At 48.0% G+C, this 15,653-nt stretch overlaps 1 protein-coding gene across 1 annotated transcript in view; it reads left to right on the forward strand.

Annotated features, from left to right (window-relative positions):
* The window catches only part of FAT3 (FAT atypical cadherin 3), a 198,911-nt gene that overhangs the window by 161,163 nt on the left and 22,095 nt on the right, over positions 1-15,653 (forward strand). Inside the window, exon 22 of the mRNA XM_084845398.1 lies at positions 9,150-9,618. Within this exon, the coding sequence (XP_084701524.1) occupies positions 9,150-9,618 (469 nt within the window). The remainder of the gene's footprint in view (positions 1-9,149; positions 9,619-15,653) is intronic.

Below are 15,653 nucleotides of genomic sequence, written 5' to 3' on the forward strand. Positions count from 1 at the left end.
GAAATGAAAGGGAGGGTTCCAATTTTAACTATTGATACTATACCCTCCCCACATCCATGCATCCCTGCACCCGCTCTCCTCAAGATGCAGATTGACTTTGGAAACCTAGGTGGTTCCCCATAGTACCCTTTGATGGGTTTTATGGTTTGCTTTTTGCTTAGCTGAGGTCACTTGTCCGGTTGCATTATGTATACATTTAATGTAGTATCTTTATGTTAAATCAGAACTCCCACCCTCTTTCTACGAGATTGGGCCATTTTCATATTTCAGCACACAGAACTTCTGTTCTCTCGTATCAAGCCTGGCCCTTTGCTACAGCTGGCTGACATATCCAGTTGCCAGAGCAAGTGAGCAAGTTACTGGTTGCGATAGCCCGGAGCCCTGAGTAGCAACAGTGCATTGTTTTCATTTGATGCCTAAAATACTAGTGGAGCCTTCCCCAACCTGGTGCCCTCCCGATGTCTTGGACTGCAACTCCCATCGTTCCATTGCTGGCTGGGAATGACGGGAGTCATAGTCCAACACATCTGGAGGGCACCAGGTTGGGGTATACTAGTACGTCAGAAAGCCCTCCTTTAGCTCCACCCCCTTCTCTAGGTTCCTTTGGATATTTAAAGGGCCACTGACTGAGCAGCTGGTGAGTGGTCCGGTGCTTCAGTGAACTTTTGTTTCAAACTCCCTCTTGCTATAGGCACTGCTGGTTCTAAAGAGTGGCTGGTTTGGGGTTCCAACCATCAGACAAACCAAGACTCACAGAGTGCTGGTTAGGATCAGGGGAGCACTCTGCTTCTGTGGAGGGGCCAGGTTCTGAACCAGAACATTCCAGGTTGAAAGATATCGGGACTGAATTTCCAGCAGGGAGATAAGAACATAAGAAGAGCCATTCTGGATTAGGCCAGGGCCCATCCAGTCCAGCATTCTGTTCACACAGCAGCCAACTAGTTGTTGACCAGGAACCCACAAGCAATACACGAGCACAGCAGCACCCTCCCACCCATGTTCCCCAGCAACTGGTATACATGGGCTCACTGCCTCTGGTACTGGAGACAGCCCTTGGCCATCAAGACTAGTATCCATTGATAGTCTTTTCCTCCAGGAGAAGGCTGTCAATGTGACTGAGTAAGAACTAAAGTGACTGAGAACTAGAGACCTTCTAGGATTCTCCTACCGGGTACTCTGAAGATCCATAAAACTCCTGAGATCTGCCTCATCAACCTCAGAACCTTTAGTCTCCATCCTCTGATCAAGGACTACTGGGGCCTGTGTTGTCAGGTGGGGACAGGAATGAGTTCAATATATAACTGTTGCTGTTTCCTTGCCACTGGTGGCACTTAGTAATGTATATGTGGGCCTTATTCCGTAAACTTCAATATGAATGAGTGTGAGGCAGTCATATGTTATACCAATCAAGGCTCCCTGACACGTCCATTGGCTAAGCCGCAAGAAGCCTTGGATATGATCCCAGGTGTTGCAGGAGGTGGAGAAAGTAATATTTTAATTAAATCTGCCATTTTGCTCAAATGAACCCGGAATGGAGTCCCACTAACTAAATATTCCCCTAGATGGATGGGTAGGTGCTACTTTGTATTCATGTCCTGTGACTGCAGATGGACTTTGCAAGCCTAGGGAGGTCCCCAAAGGACCACTGAGTGGTTTTATTGCCAATGTTGATATGCAGATATGGATGACAGCCAAGCACCTTAGCTAGGCTAATATTCTAAAATGATATACAGTGCCCATTCATCTCATTTTGCTTATTTGGTGAAGCAATCAACGCGCACCAATTTGTATAACCCTCTAGAGGTTCCTTCAAACCCTCTTGCATGGTCAGTTTAATGAGGTTTTATGTGGATGCACATATATGTATATTTATACTTGAGTTAATGATTTCGTTGAATTTACTGTTTTGTTTTAATTATGTACAAAATAATTGTACATAACAATTACTGTTATTTGCCTAGACTTTAGTTTTAATAGTAATATAATAATAATAATAATAATTTAGCAGAACCAGGTTTAAGTGTGGACGTGCTTCTGCCAATAAATGTGCTTCTACTGCCAGAGCCAGTAAGCCTATGTACACCAGTTGCTGGGGAACATGGGTGGGAGGGTGCTGCTGCACTCACATCCTGCTTGTGGGTTTCCTATGGCCAGCTGGTTGGCCACTGTGTGAACAGAATGCTGGACTAGATGGACCCTTGGTCTGATGCAACATGGCTCTTCTTATGTTCTTATTATAATATAATAGTAAAATAACAACAACAATGTGCCAGAACTCTGGCACCAGAGCAATGTAATGAACAGAAATGGGGAAATTCCCAAATATGTATTTGCAAAACTATTTGAGATAACTTGAAGGCAAATGGAATGGTCACAAGCAAACAGGCAATAAGGAAAGAAGAAAGGGAGAAAGAATAGTAAGAAGGGGCCGTAGATGAGTGGTGCAGCACAGGTCTCGCATGCGGAAGGTCCCAGGTCCAATCCCTAGCATCTCCCAGTTAAAAAGGAACCCAAGTAGAAGGTTGTGGGAAAGACCCCTGCCTAAGACACTGGAGGGCCACTGCCAGTCAGAGCAGACTGCGCTGGGCTATCTGGACTATCTGACTCAATACAAGGCAGCTTCAAATGTTTGTATAACAGAGGAACAGCACGGGTATGGCAACAAATATAGAGTTCACATATCTCCCAGTAATCTGCCTAGGGATGTACGAAAGTTCCGCCACGGATCTCGGGGAGGCCGAATACCAGCGCATTCGGCCCCCCGAAATCGGTGGCGGAATGGCCCGCCCCCCCGCCGCCCCCCCGGGACGGGACTTACCTTGGGCGGATTTTCCTGGCAGCGGCGGCGGTTCGGCAGCGGTTCGGCGGCGGCAGCTATGGCCGCCGGTCTTCCAACCGGCTGCCACCGCCGCCATTTCCAAGTTTAAAAAAACAAAAAAAAGTGATAGGCTACGTAAAGATTTACGTAGCCTATCACAGCTAAATTTAAAAAAAACACCGTGATAAGCTACGTAAATGTTTACGTAGCCTATCACGGCTGATTAAAAAAAAAAAAACGCACGTACGCTATTTGCGTTCCCCTTATTTTCGCTGTCTTAGTCTACGTAAATGTTTACATAGACTAAGACATGCCTAAATAAGGAATGCAGATGGCGGCGCCCATGGTCGCCGCCATTTGCGTACGCACGTTTTGTTTGTTTTTTTTAATCAGCCGTGATAGGCTATGTAAACATTTACGTAGCCTATCATGGCTGACTGCAGGGACACAAACGGCGGTGGCTACGGCCCCCACCATTTGCGTCCCTGCTAGCCAGCGGCCAGATGTCTGGCTGCTGGCGGAGCCGGCCAGCGGCTCCACAGAATTGCTGCGGAGCACAGCCGGCCGGCCAGGATTCCGGGGGGGGAAGGAACGCAGCGCTCCCCCCCTGGCAAGGATTCCGGGGGGAGGGATGGAATGCCTCCCCCCGCACCATCAGCATAATCCCCGAAAGGTAAGTGATTTTCGTACATCCCTAAATCTGCCCTAATGATCCTAGCATGCTCAGATGCTTTTTTTGACAACTGTGGCTACACACAACAATAGTACTGAAGGTGACATGATGCAACTATTGCCGCACATGGTGTACACACTCATTGTGCTATTATCTCTGGAAAACCTGCTTTGCAAAGTTTGGTAGACCTTCAAACACTTGGAAGCCTGTTTGAAGGGAGTGTCACCACCAGAAACAGTGCTGCCATCATACATCTTCCACCAGGACCATCTGTCTCTGGCCTGTGAGTTCTTCCAGCAATTGGGTTTCCTGGCCAGTACCAGTGATGTCCTCAACACTCCTGTCCACGCTTGAACCTGCTGAAGGATTCCCATCCTTCTTATTTACGAAGCACATAAAATTCTGATAAGTGCTGAAATAGAATGGCTGCCAAAATGATTTACAGCCTAGTAGATGAAACTCAAAGGGAAGGGATTGTGGTGGGACAATGCAACGTACAACTTGTGTGATGGAGGAGAAAGAGCATAACTGCCATGTGCATAATATTTGACGTAGGTGCTCCACATGAAGGCGTTTAGCAGGGGTGCAGAACCTCAATCCTGAGGGCCAAATCTGGCCCTCAAGGCTCCCCTTGAAGGATATGCCCTCTTCCCTTTTTCCTTTCCCTCAACCACCAATCGTTTGGTAGTTTCCTCTCTTTTGCACAGTTTCTGAAATGCTGAAATGCCTCACCTAAGGCTTAGTTACTGGCAGCATGAGCTTTAAGCTAAAATATGCTAGTGTTTTGATCTCACTCCTTTTGCCTTCAGCCCCACACAACAGTGGAATGTGGCCCCCAAGAGCTTCTCTGAAAAGGAATTTGGCCCTCAGGCTGAAAGAGGTTCAAAACCTCTTTTCCAGGTGCACTGGCTGCCAGTTCATTTCCGGGCCCGATTCAAAGTGCTGGTATTAACATTCAAAGCCCTTAACGGCTTGGGGCCAGGCTGTCTGAAGGATCGCCTCCTCCCATACGTGCCTTGAGATCATCTTCAGAGGCCCTTCTCCGTGAGCCCCTGCCAAAGGAAGTGAGGCGGGTGGCTACTAGGAGGAGGGCTTTTCTGCTGTGGCACCTCGGCTGTGGAATGAGCTCCCTAGTGAGGTTCGCCTGGCACCTACATTGTATTCTTTCCGGCATCAGGTGAAGACCTTATCTATTTTCCCAGGCATTTTAGCATTTTAGCTCTTTAGACTTTTAGCTTTGCTGTTTTAAATCTGTACTTTAAATCCCTGCACTGCTGCTAGGTTGTATTCTGGCTTTATTCTGGTTGTATTGTTTACTGTGGTTTTAATGTTTTATATATTTTGTATCGGGGCATTTTGGATTGGCTCAGAAATGAAAGAGCCGTTCTTCAATGGGGGGGGGGGAATGTAGCTCATTTCCAAGCCAATCCGTGGGTGGCTCGCCCATCACTGTTCAGTGACCCGTTTGGTTATGTCATTTTCAAAATGGTCACCACCTGATGCCATCCTCTGTCATTGCAATGTTACAGTCTGCTCACAGTGTGCTGTGTGGGGCAATGTACTGTAAATACATACGGAAACTAATTGTAAACTAAAGAAGGCAATATTCATTAGCACTGTTAAGCTTTCAACTGTAACGTTTCAGCAGGTCCCTTTATTTGATGATGTGAACACTAAAGAGGGAAAATAAAGAGAAAACAGAGAAGGGAACCAAGAAGGAAGATGAAATAAGGAAATATAAATCCTATTTTTGCATTACGGTCTGAAGTGTTATTTCAGAAATATAGATGGCATGTACTTATTTTTATAAATGCATCTTCAGCATCTCATTTAGGTAGACTGAAAAGTGTATTATATCTGTAGTGATGCATATATGATCCAGCTTTCTGGGTAGAATAGATTTTCTGGACATTGCATGCATATAATATGCAGGAGAAGAGAGTCTATAGGGAGAAAAAAAATTGTCCGCATGAATGGTCCCTACTATATTTCACAATTTACTGCTCTCCGTTAGGTTTTGTGTTTAAACTTGTGCTGTGCCAAACCCCATTCTGCAATTTCAGGAAACTTTCTGTTCTCTTCATGCGGGGGGGGGGGGGTTCATAATTTCTTCAAAGAGTTTGGAGGTGGGTAGCAGGGCTGGCATCAAGAGTAGGCACGTTTGGGCATCTGCCAAGGGCCCACACCCCAGTAGGGGCCCACTTGCAAGAGCCCCCTGGACTTGGTCCTCTTCACTTGTGTCTTCGCCTGCCTCTTTCTCTGGCCCAGACAATGGATGCCACTGTCTACCTGCTCACCACCTCTCTGTCTGTCAAGCAAGGAAGTGATAGCAGTGATGATGAAGAGGATGAGGAGCAGCTGGTGACGATGGCAGTGAGAAGGCGGTCTCAGTCAGGGAGAGGGCCCTTGAGCGTGTCTTGCCCAAAGGCCCTCAAAAAGCCTAGATCCTGCACTGGTGGGAGGTGTTGCTTACCTTAATAAAGTTACGTTGCTTACCCTAATAAATACCCTTACCCTAAGAATGCCCTTTATTCGGGTAAAGTTGCTTACCCTAATAAAAACCAAGGGCTGTTGGAGTTCTTTCTTTTAACTAAAACAAAAACTCCCCACACTCTGCCATTTGCCCTGACTTCCCACACTTCTTGAAACACCCAGGAGAGGCTGTGATGTCTTAAGGTCCTCCCCTAGGCTGCTTAGGACCCATGGGCAGCTGGGAAGGCTGCCTATGGAGTGCCTGAAAGACAGGGATTTTTTCCCCTGCTGAAGTTAAAAGAATAACCTTCTGCCTTCGGAGGGGGAGGGGGAAGGCCCAGTGTTCAGCAGCCCTGCCAGCAGCCTTCCCAGAAGGGAGAAAATAGGATTTGGAAGTACTGAGCTCACTGAAGTGATCCACAGCTTAGGCGCCACAGTGGAGAAGGCTGTCTCCTGTGTTCCTGCCAACCACACCTCTCACGGTGGCGGGACATAAAGCAGATTCCATCTCCACCCCGGCCATCCATATGACTTGAGTGGGCATCAGGAGCATGTGAGAAGCAGTATACCTTCAAGTTTGCTGGAGAATGTCAGTTGCTGGGGAACATGGGCGGGAGGGTGCTGTTGCACTCACGTCCTGCTTGTGGGCTTCCTGTGAGCAGCTGGTTGGCCACTGTGTGGACAGAATGCTAGACTAGATGGACCCTTGGTCGGATCCAGCATGGGTCTTCTTAAGTAGCCTGGTCTCAGCCAGGGCTTTAAAGGTGATAAGCAGCACTTTGAATTGAACTCGGAAACAAACCCGGGAGCAGAGCCATCTTGTCAGTAGATGGTGATTTGCATTTAGCTTAGTGGCTTAGACTGTGTCATAGATCTGGAAAGTTCTGAAACCATATGCCAAGACCAGGGTGTCACCAAGTTAGAGGTGGATTTTGAGTTCTATTGCGTATTAAGATCTGCTTTATATAATGGATAGCGATGGCGTGGGGGCCTGATCAGGTCTGAGCCAATAGGGTCTGGGCCCCACCCACTGCCCCGAGCCACGCCTGCCATGCCCCCCCCCCGACAAATACACTCTGCTCACCGAGCCACCCCAGGCCTGTCCAGCAATCTCTGCGGCCACCATTTTGCCAAAAAAATAGCAGGCATAAAAATGGCGGGCATAGATATGTGCACATTGGCTCTTCTGCAAAATGGCGCTGTGAATGGATGATAAACACAAAGTTACAGGTGAAAATGGCCCCCTTATGCCTGTAATCTTGCATACATTGATCATTCAGAGTGCCATTCTGCAGAAGAGCAAATGTGCACGTATCTACGCCCGCCATTTTTTTTCACAAAATGGCAGACACAGGGATCACCGGATGGGCCCAGGGTGATTGTGGGTGGCTCGGCAAGCTGCAGGGGAGTCGGGCACAGGTCTGGGGCGTGCAAGCGGGGGCATGGGCTTGGCGGGTGCCCAGAGGACTCAGACAGGGGGGTGCCCATCCATCCCTATTAGTGAATATAGAGTTTGTCACATGATCCGTCTGATCCACTGAGCTAGGGGAAGTCAGCAATGCCTAGCCCTGTTTATCAGGTGGTTGGTTCCATAGCTAGGTATTTGGGCACCTAGCTTGCATGCAGAAGAGTTCAGGTTCAGTCTCTGGCAACTCCATCTAAAAGCACCTCTAACCAGCATAGCTGGGAAGGACTTTGCCAGAGACCTTTGAGAGCCACTCTCAGTGAAGCCAAAACATTATTTTAAATCTGTGTCTATCAGCTATGCCTTTTTTTTCTTTTTTGGGGAGGGGGGTAATTTTTACTCTAGAGTAGGTGAAGGGCCCTCTGATCTGGATCTTAAAAGGCCCCAAGCCAGACAGCACTGAGCTAGATGGACCAAAACTAGGGATGTACAAAAATCACTTACCTGTTCACGGATTATGTTTATGGGGGGGGGGAGGCGTTCCGTCCCTCCCCCCGGAATCCTGGATGGAGGGGAGGCGCTCCGTTCCTCCCCCCCGGAATCCTCCGCGGCTGGCTGTGCTCCACAGCAGCTCCGTGGAGCAGCTGGCCAGGCTCAGCCAGCCCAGAGCCGTCCACAGCCGGATTTCCGGCCGCGGAGGGCTCTGGGGGGGGGAATAGCATAGCAGACGCTATTTGCGTTCCCCTTATTTTCACCATCTTAGTCTACGTAATTATTTACATAGACTAAGACGGGCCAAAATAAGGGACACATATCCCTTTTTTTTTTTTTTTAACCCAGTCGTTTTGGGCTACGTAAAAACTTACGTAGCCTATCACGTATGTGTAAAAAAGAAGAAAAAAAAGTGAAAATGGTGGCGGCGGCCGGTCAGAAGACCAGCCACCGCAGTCACCGCCGCCCGGAAGATCCGCCCCAGGTAAGTCTCATCCTGGGGGGATCCACGGGGTGGCGGGGGGGTGGCAGGCCGTTCCGCCACAGATTTCGGGGGGCCAAATGCACTGGCATTCGGCCTCCCCGAGATCCGTGGTGGAATTCCCTGCTATCCCTAACCAAAACCTGACTTGGTAAAAGGCAGCTACACGTGTCAAGTGGAGGAATTTTGCCAAGTAGGTAGGACAATCCGTAGTTCAGGAGGCAGACAGAGTTCAGCTCCACGTAGTCCTTCTGCATACGCAGGATGAGAGAAAGCACGGGAGCAGCACTAAGGGCATGAGGAAGAGTCACAGCAGGAACAAAGAGGAAAGGTAGAAGAAAGGGAAGCTGAAAAAGCCACCAGGGTCTAGGAGAACTGGATCCGCTCCGTTATACTGGAGCAAAGATGTGGTGAGACAGGTGGAGAAAAGCAGGGGGCTGTGAAGGCTGCTTAGGCCCAGGAAACATACAGATAATGCGCTGCAGTCATCAGCTGGAAACAAATCCTCACAGCAAACAGCTCTTCATTGCTAGCTAGCCCCGCATTGAACGGTACGTGTGAACAGCCCCCCAAGTGGCCTAGTGCACAAAGTGGATGACGCACAATCCCTACACTTGGCTGTTATACTCCCAGTTGAATCTAATGACTGACCTGCTGCAGCCAGTAACAGCGCACGAGTCTGTGCGTATCCTAGCCAATACCGGCTATGCTGTATTACAGCTTTCCTGCAAAAGGGTCGGCACAAAGGCAAGGGCAAACGGTGCTCTTGCGAGCTTCGGCTCCCTCATCTTTTGCTTTCCCTTCGCAGATTGTGGACGGCAAACTGTGGTTCCAGCTGGACTGCGGAACCGGCCCGGGCATCCTGGGGATTTCTGGCAGGGCCGTTAATGATGGGGGCTGGCACTCGGTCTTCCTCGAGTTGAACCGGAACTTCACCAGCCTGTCGCTCGACGACAGCTACGTGGAGCGGCGCAAGGCCCCCCTCTACTTCCAGACGCTGAGCGCCGATAGCTCCGTCTACTTTGGAGCCCAGGTGCAGGTGGATAACGTCCGAAGCCTGACGGACAAGAGGACAACACAGGTCTTGAGCGGCTTTCAGGGTTGCTTGGATTCCGTCGTCTTGAACAACAACGAACTGCCGCTCCAGAACAAGCGCAGCAGCTTTGCGGAAGTGGTCGGCCTGACCGAGCTGAAGCTGGGCTGTGTGCTGTATCCCGACGCTTGCGAGAGGAGCCCTTGCCAGAACGGCGGGACTTGTACCAGCGTGCCCTCTGGTGGTGAATACTTTGCCTTCAACTTTACATTTTCAGGGTTGGGGGGAACTTGTTGGTGCCTTTAGTTTCTCATGCCAGTAGTCAGTCTCTCTCTCTGTATTTATTTATTTGGAGCCACAGGAATAGGCTGGAAGCATCCTCGCTGTCCGTCTGCAGAGCTTTTAATCCTCAGGACCACCTGCTTAATCATCTACCCCTAATTAGTCTTCAGTAAGAAACATGCCCTTGTTGTGTTTAGTGCTGTGCTCTAGTTTCCCGAAAGTTTTCTTCCCCCCCAAAAGAGGCTTCCGTTTTTCTGCCTCATTCTCGAGACCTTTTACAATCCCTTTTGTATTTCTTTGGGCGGTGTTTTTGAGCTTATTGTTACAAGGTGGCTGAGGGTATTGTGTGTGTGTGTGTGTGTTTTCCTTTCGCTTACACATGTCTGCATCGCTCTGCAGCCTCTCTGGCTGCCTGTGCTTCCTGATTTGAAAAAGGACCACAGGTAAGGGTGTCAGAGAATTTCTCGCCAAAACTTCGGGGGGCTGAGTGCCAATGTATTCGGCCCCCCGAAGTAGTTTCGGGGAGAAATTCTCCCCGCGCCCCCGCCCCCCCGGATGGGACTTACCTTTCCCGAATGTCACTCCCGGTGGTGGGTTGCAGCGGTGGTTCGGCAGGGCTTCAACAGGGGCGGGGGCGGCAGCCGGTCTTTTGACCGGCTGCCGCCGCCGCCATTCCAAGAATAGTTAAAAAAAAAAACGCCCCCGTGATAGGCTACGTGACGATTAACGTAGCCTATCACGGCTAGATTTGCAAAGTCAGCCGTGATAGGCTACGTCAATCGTCACGTAGCCTATCATGGGTGACTTTAAAAAAAAAAAAAGCGCGTACGGCTAATGGCGGCCCCCATAGGGAGCTGCCATTTGCGTTCCTTATTTGGTCGCTGTAGTCTACGTAAAGATTACGTAGACTACGGCAAAAATAAGGGCAACGCTATCACGTAGCCTATCACGGGGCGTTGTGTTTTTTTTTACTTTTCTGTTGAAGTTCGCGGCCGGGGAGACGGGGCGCTTCTCCCCGGCCTGAATTTCGGCCAGGGGCGAGGCGGGAAGCCTCCCCCCAGCCTGAATTTCAGCCGGGCGAGGCGGGAAGACACCCCCCGCTCGCATGAACTTCGGGAGGAGAAGCGAAGCGCCTCCCCCCACCGCGAAAAAAGCTGCGGGACAAGGTAAGTCCCTTTCGTACATCCCTAACCGCAGGAGGAGTCACCTCATATTGTATTCTCCTGAGCTTTCAGGAAGCGCAGGAAGAGGGGAAGGCTGCAGACTGACAGATATATTATTGTACAATCAACCACAGGATGCACACACCCTTCATCTACCTCATAACTCAGGTGAGTGCAAGAGCCTTGAACCACACCCATGAGATTTTAACCAAAATTTCCATTTTTGAATTTTAGGGGGGAAGCAATTTCTTTTTTTGTCAAATTAAATGAGAATGATCAAGAAAAAATACAGAAGAAATGATCAGCACAGAGCTAGTTGCGTCCCCTATAATTCTGATCAATAGCACCGTAGGGTAGGGATGTCCAACACTGTGGAATCTGGCACTTTGGGGGCTGCCTGGACCCCCACCGAGCCCTTGACTTGACTCGCATTTGCAGGCTGAGCCATGTGACTTTACCCAAAATCTGGAATGTTTTTCAGGGTTTTTTTAAAAAACGTAAATAGAAATGAGTGCAATTTGTGTGACTTATGCAAATTTTGGCTGCAATTCGTGCAAATTTCAGCTGAAATTTGCACACATTTCTATTTATGTAAATTAAGAAAAACTGGAAAAATCCATAAGCTGGCCCAACTCGATGCAGATCGAGTCAGGCCAGCTCACAGGGAAATGAGCCAAAGGGGGGAGGGAGGTACACTGATGAAAGCTCAGTGACCTCCACCCCCCAGATGGAGTCCTCCAACATCCCTATCATAGGGTCAGTTTTCCTTTATGATGGCCAGAATGGAAACACCTTTGGAGCATGGTAGTATGGGTCCCTGCTGAGCCTATGAGAATTGGTGACTGCACATGGGAGTTACACATGTGTGGGTATTCCATTCACTGTTTCTCAGTGGCCCTATTTTTGCTCCATACCTCCCCCCTGTTTCTCAGTAGCCCTATTTTAGCTCCAGTCCTGTTGTCACTCACCACCTGAGTTCACTGTTAGAAGAGGGGCCAAGTTTCTCTTCAGATATTACAAAGCAGTGCTACTTCTAGACACAGAATATCCAGGAGGTTCATTTGCTGTAATGTCTACAACTGCTCTCAGTCGTGGCCCAGGAGAGAACCTTTGTGTCTTGAACTGACCTTCAATTTCTCATGACCCATGTTTAACTTTGGAACCACAATGTGGTCTCTTCCAAGCAGTGATTGACCTGTCCTGGAGAGCCCTTCTCCATGGCACACTATACAGGATACTTTTCCTGCTCAGAGATGATCACGGAGTTTAGGGGGAAAGAATGCCATGGAGGATCAGTGTGCTACTTTTGACGTCGTTATTTAGGTGGGTCATATATGATCAGGACCTCCTTCTAGAAAGAGCCAAAAAGTGTGTGGACAGGCAGAGACTGACTACTTCTCCTGTGCTAATGATCACACTGTCGTAGTTATTGTAAAGAATGAAAAAAGACAATAACTACTGTCAGAAATACTCAAGAAAATATATTGCTTTTTTAATTAGCAGGATTTTGAACCTAATGGTGAATCCTGTCCCGATCCTGACAAAATACCTTTGCCACTGCCTCTTTTTCTAAAAAAAATTAAAGGATGCTTTTGCAAGTATTGGACTTGCTTGCACATTGCTTTCAGTCCCATGAGCTGAAAGCAGATTCCTAATAGAATACATTTTTCTGGATTGTTGACAAGCAAGCTACATGACAACACCTTTTAATGGATGCACTGACACTCTCCTAGGAATGCTTCCTGAAGGTGTCCCATGGATTATGCAGATAGCTGTGTTGCAATTAGCTTCTGCAGCTGCCCCCAGGCTGTACAAACATTCCCTCTCTAGCTGTCCTGAATCACCCCAATTCCCTCTTCGTATTTCTGCCCCCATTTGGTCCATAGAATCCCTCTGTGGATTGAATATTAACACTGACTACTTTCTAGGTTGTTTTAGAGTTTTATGGGAAGTGAGTTCAAGGGCACATCGGCTGAACTGAAAGTGGCGCCCAGAGAACTGAACGCAAAAGCGTTAGCACTAGGGATGTAAATTTAAATTTAAATTACATTTCTATGAAAGTGCTATGATGAAAAGCACATAAAGCAGGGATGGGGCACATAAGAAGAGCCCTGCTCGATCAGACCAAGGGTCCATCTAGTCAGGCATTCTGTACACACAGTGGCCATCCAGCTGCCCACAGGAAACCCACAAGCAGGACATGAGTGCAACAGCACCCTCCCACCTATGTTCCCCAGCAACTGGTGTACACAGGCTCACTGCCTCTGATACTGGAGGTAGCACATAGCCATCAGGACTAGGGATATACAGACTGTGTAAAATCCGTTCCATCTGTGTTTCACGGATTGTCAGGTGCCTTTTGTTCCATTGTCCATCCAGAGATGGATGCGAATTTTTTTTTTCATCATGTGGAAAAATACGCAAATAATTACATAAGTATTTATATAAGTATCTACATAATTTACCTTAGTATGTAACATTTAGCATATTGTCCCCCCTTCCATTCAATGTTTCCTCAGCTGAAACGTACATATTTTCCTGCGAATTTATGCATAAATTTCGTGAAAGTAAAAAAAAATCACCCGAAAGTCCACGGACTCCACGCGGCCTGAGGGGGCTGCTCCACAGCAGATTCCGCAGGTCGGATTCTTAGAAATCTGAGCTCATTTTAGTCCATCTCGAATTTCTCCAGCAACCCTAGTTAGCACATTACACAAGTAAAGGCAGCAGATGTGGAATTTGATATGCAGTACCAGAATGCATGTTGGCACGAACTTGTTTGTTTCCGAGTCTTTTATCTACAAATGGCAGGTTAAGAAAGAAAAAAAAAAGAGCACATATGACCCAGCAAGGAAAGCAGGGTAATAATTCAAAAGATGTAGAAGCTTTTGAGAAAATTGCTACACAAGATTATTTATGTCTCTGGGGAGTGGGGATAAAACAAATGCCTAACTTTAACTTGGACGGCATATTATAAATTAGGTCAAGCATTCGCCGCATGGATAGACTAAGTAAAAGGGGGAACTGGCTTCTCTTTCTATTGATTTCATAGGAGTCTGTTTTCATGATCACTCAGCAAATAGCATGATGTGCAAATTGAAACCTTTCTACCAAATCACTTCAGGATAATTTCCCCCTTCCTTCCTCCCTCGACAGGGTTATATATTTCACATTTACGTTGGCTGCTGGGAGGGAAAGGCTATAGACATATATCTCCAAATGATGGGTCCATTTTACTAAGAGAGGCATAAACAGCTCGTGCTGGCATGGTTTGCCGCTGTATTCTATGCTCCAAAGCTACTTAGGCCACCATGCGTTTCCATTGCTATTGGAGAGCAAGCACCCCGAGGGGATATTTCAGGGTGTGTGCTCTCTCTCTCTCTCTCTCTCTCTCTCTCTCATTAGGAAATCTATTTGCTGGGGGGGGGCGTTTCCACTGTCTCAGCAGTATATGTAAATAAAGGATTGTTATGGTGCCATAATTCTAAAGCAATGGGCCATAACTATATATCAGCCGATCTATAAAGCAATCTGCTGTGACATTGTCATGGCCACTCTCCCTTTCTTTTCTATTTTTTTCCTCCCCTCCGAAGGCAAAATAATTTGTTAGCCCAAGCAATCCTCCACACATGAAACGAGCATACATAATTAAATGCGCTTGAACAGAAGGCCTCGTACCATGTTGGATGCCCTCAAATTGCAGCACACTGTTGGCCCTGGCAGATGATTTGCTGGAAGAGAGACTGGCAGCCACCACAGAGGAATGGGTCTAAAGGCCTTTTCACATATTACTGGTTTACCACCACTTGACACAGCTATGGGTAGACAAATCGATCTTCTTTCCAATCTGTGTCACTCTTCCGTGTGACACATTCACCCATTAGTCCAGTCTTCCAGTTTCCACATTAATAGGCAAGTGTTGTTTTTAAACAACAGTTCGTATCAGAATCTCTAAAGATCAAATTCCTCAGATATCCGTGGTTAGAGCCAATCCTGAATCCTTAATGCAGTGTTCTTCACTGTAAAGCCTGAGGGCCACTGGCCGTTTCCAATCACCTGAAGTGCTTCTCTCCACTCTCTCTCTCTCTCTCTCTCTCCCTCCCTCTGCAGTAGCTGCTCACTCTCTGGAGGGGCTCTCTAGCTTTGCCTTGTTGTTTGCTTTAGTGGTTGGCCAGCTGCTGTGATCTGGGTTACAGGAAGACACTTCAGGGGTGGGGAGTCAGGAGACCTGTTCCTCCTCAGATATAAGGTGGGGGAGGGAGAACACTGGATGAATCAGCGAATTAGCTATGGTGGGGGAGGAACGCAAAAGTAATTCACTGGAAAATCCAGCCCATCTTGGGCCCGATGGATTCCCATGGCCCTATGAAGAGAGACTGAAAGAACTGGGCTTGTTTAGCCTTGAGAAGAGAAGACTGAGGGGAGATAGGATAGTGCTCTTCAAGGACTTGAAAGGCTGTCACAGAGAGGAAGGCCAGGATCTCTTCTCGATCATCCCATAATGCAGGACACAGAATAATGGGCTCAAGGTACAGGAAGCCAGATTCCGGCTGAACATCAGGAAAAAGTTCCTGACTGTTAGAGCAATACGACAATGGAACCAACTACCTAGGGAGGTAGTGGGCTCTCCCACACTGGAGGCATTCAAGGTGAGGCTGGGCAATGCTTTGACTTGGATTCCTGCACTGAGCAGGGTGTTGGACTTGATGGTCTTGTAGGCCCCTTCCAACCCTACTATTCTATGATTCTATGGTGCCCCTGACTGAGCTTGCATTTGCGAGCCAAGCTGGGGGTAGATCAGGGAACTTTTTCAGATTTTTTTTAGCATAAAAAG

Source organism: Heloderma suspectum, chromosome 3 (genome assembly GCF_057233095.1).
Source record: "Heloderma suspectum isolate Gila_16-S chromosome 3, 16-S_ref, whole genome shotgun sequence".
Lineage (NCBI taxonomy): Eukaryota > Metazoa > Chordata > Lepidosauria > Squamata > Helodermatidae > Heloderma > Heloderma suspectum.